The sequence below is a fragment of the Passer montanus genome, unplaced genomic scaffold (assembly GCF_014805655.1).
Source record: "Passer montanus isolate IOZ18808 unplaced genomic scaffold, ASM1480565v1 scaffold523, whole genome shotgun sequence".
In the NCBI taxonomy this organism is placed as follows: Eukaryota; Metazoa; Chordata; class Aves; order Passeriformes; family Passeridae; genus Passer; species Passer montanus.
Window position 1 is genome coordinate 1 of NW_024370186.1, and position 2299 is coordinate 2299.

Here is a 2299-nt window from a genome sequence, read left to right on the forward strand (position 1 = left end):
GGGGGGGTTTTGGGGGGCACCGGGGCTCGGGGACCCCCCCGGGGGGCTCTACCTGGGGTGTAGCCCCAGGGCTCGTAGTAGGAGGGGAAGACGCCCAGGTGGCAACCGCGGACGAACTCCTCGTAGTCCACGGGCAGCAGGGGGCTGGTGGAGGACAGGAACTCGGGGTGGAAGATGATCTTGGGGAGGGGAGAAGGGGGTCAGCCCCGGAATCCTGTGTGGGAACCCCGAATTCCCACCCAGAACCCCGAAATTCCAACCCCAGAACCTCAAAATTCCCACCCCAGAACCCCAAAATCCTGTGCGGGACCCCAAAATTCCCACCCCAGAACCCCAAAATCCTCCAATAGACCCCGAAATTCCAACCCCAGAACCTCAAAATTCCCACCCCAGAACCCCAAAGTCCTGCACGAGACCCCCAAATTCCCACCTAGAACCCCGAAATTCCAACCCCAGAACACCAAAATTCCCACCCCAGAGCCCCAAAGTCCTGCACGGGACCCCAAAATTCCCACCCGAAAGCCCAAATTTCCGACCCCAGAACCTCAAAATTCCCTCCCAGGAACTCCAAAATCCTGCTTGGGACCCCGAAATTCCAACTCCAGAATGCCAAAATCCTGCACGGAACCCCAAAATTTCCTCCCAGTTCATCAAAATTCCCACCCCAGAACCCCCAAATCCTGCGTGAGACCCCCAAATTCCCACCCAGAACCCCAAAATTCCAACCCCAGAACCTCAAAATTCCCACCCCAGAACCCCAAAATCCTGTGCGGGACCCCAAAATTCCCACCCCAGAACCCCAAAATCCTCCAATAGACCCTGAAATTCCCACCCCAGAACCTCAAAATTCCCACCCCAGAACCCCAAAATCCTGCGCGAGACCCCCAAATTCCCACCCAGAACCCCGAAATTCCAACCCCAGAACCTCAAAATTCCCACCCAGAACACAAAAATCCTGCTCAGGACCCTGAAATTCCCACCCCCGAACTCCAAAATTCCCACCCAGAACCCCAAAATTCCCACCCCAGAACTTAAAAATCCTCCAATGGACCCCGAAATTCCAACCCCAGAGCCCCAAAATTCCCACCTGAGAACCCCGAAATCCTGCTCTGGACCCCAAAATTCCTACCTAAAACCCCGAAATTCCAACTCCAGAACCTCAAAATTCCCACCCAAGAACGCGAAAATCCTGCACAGGACCCCAAAATTCCCACCCCAGAACACCAAAATTCCCTCCCAGAACCCCGAAATCCTCCCTGCAAATTCCCCCAAACCCCAATGAAACCCCCTCAAACCCCCCACCCCTCAATGTCCCCATGTCCCCCCGGTGTCACCCTCCCCTGAAAGTGTCCCCAGGTATCCCCAGTGTCCCCAGAGGTGTCCCCGGTGCCACCTTGATGCGGTCGTTGCTGCTGTTGAAGAGCTCCAGCGTGTCCCCAGTGTCACCCCGATGTCCCCAAGTGTCACCCTGAGCAGGTAGTTGAGGCGGGCCAGCGCCTCCAGGAAGATGTCGGCTCCCTTGTTGGAGAACTCGTAGCGGCCGGCGATGAAGAAGAAAAGCGTCTTGTCCAGGTCGAAGTCCAGGTGCCTGAGGGGGAGCTCGCCTGGGGGACCCGAAATGCCCCAAAAACGGCCCAAAACAGCCCAAAATATCCCAAAATATCCCCAAAACAGCCCAAAAACACCTGGGGACCCCGAAACGCCCCAAAAACGGCCCAAACCAGCCCAAAATATCCCAAAATATCCCAAAATATCCCAAAATCCCCTAAAAACAGCCCAAAATATCCCCAAATCACCCCAAAACCACCTGGGGACCCCGAAACGCCCCAAAACCAGCCCAAAATATCCCAAAATCACCCCAAAAGCAACTGGGGAACCCCGAAACGCCCCCAAAACAGCCCAAAACAGCCAAAACCACCCCCAAATAACCCAAAAACACCCCAAAATCACCTAAAAACAGCCCAAAACCAGCCCAAAATATCCCAAAATCACCCCAAAACCAACTGGGGACCCCAAAACACCCCAAAAACGGCCCAAAACAGCCAAAACCAGCCCCAAATAACCCAAAAACACCCCAAAAGCAACTGGGGAACCCCGAAAGGCCCCAAAACCAGCCCAAATATCCCAAAATATCCCAAAACCAGCCCAAAACAGCCCAAAACACCCCCAAACCACCCCAAAACACCCCAAGAACAGCCCAAAACAGCCAAAACAGCCCAAAATATCCCAAAATATGCCCAAAATCACCTAAAAACAGCCCAAAACCAGCCCAAAATATCCCCAAATCACCCCAACAGCA

The 2299-nt window shown here is 54.5% G+C and overlaps 1 protein-coding gene across 1 annotated transcript in view; it reads right to left on the reverse strand.

Annotated features, from left to right (window-relative positions):
* Nucleotides 1-5: 5 nt before the first annotated feature.
* The window catches only part of LOC120509529 (glycogen [starch] synthase, muscle-like), a gene marked incomplete at both ends in the record, with an annotated part of 20019 nt that continues 17725 nt past the window's right edge, over nt 6-2299 (reverse strand). Inside the window, 3 exons of the mRNA XM_039724252.1 lie at nt 6-179; nt 1394-1468; nt 1516-1604. Of these exons, the coding sequence (XP_039580186.1) occupies nt 6-179; nt 1394-1468; nt 1516-1604 (338 nt within the window). The remainder of the gene's footprint in view (nt 180-1393; nt 1469-1515; nt 1605-2299) is intronic.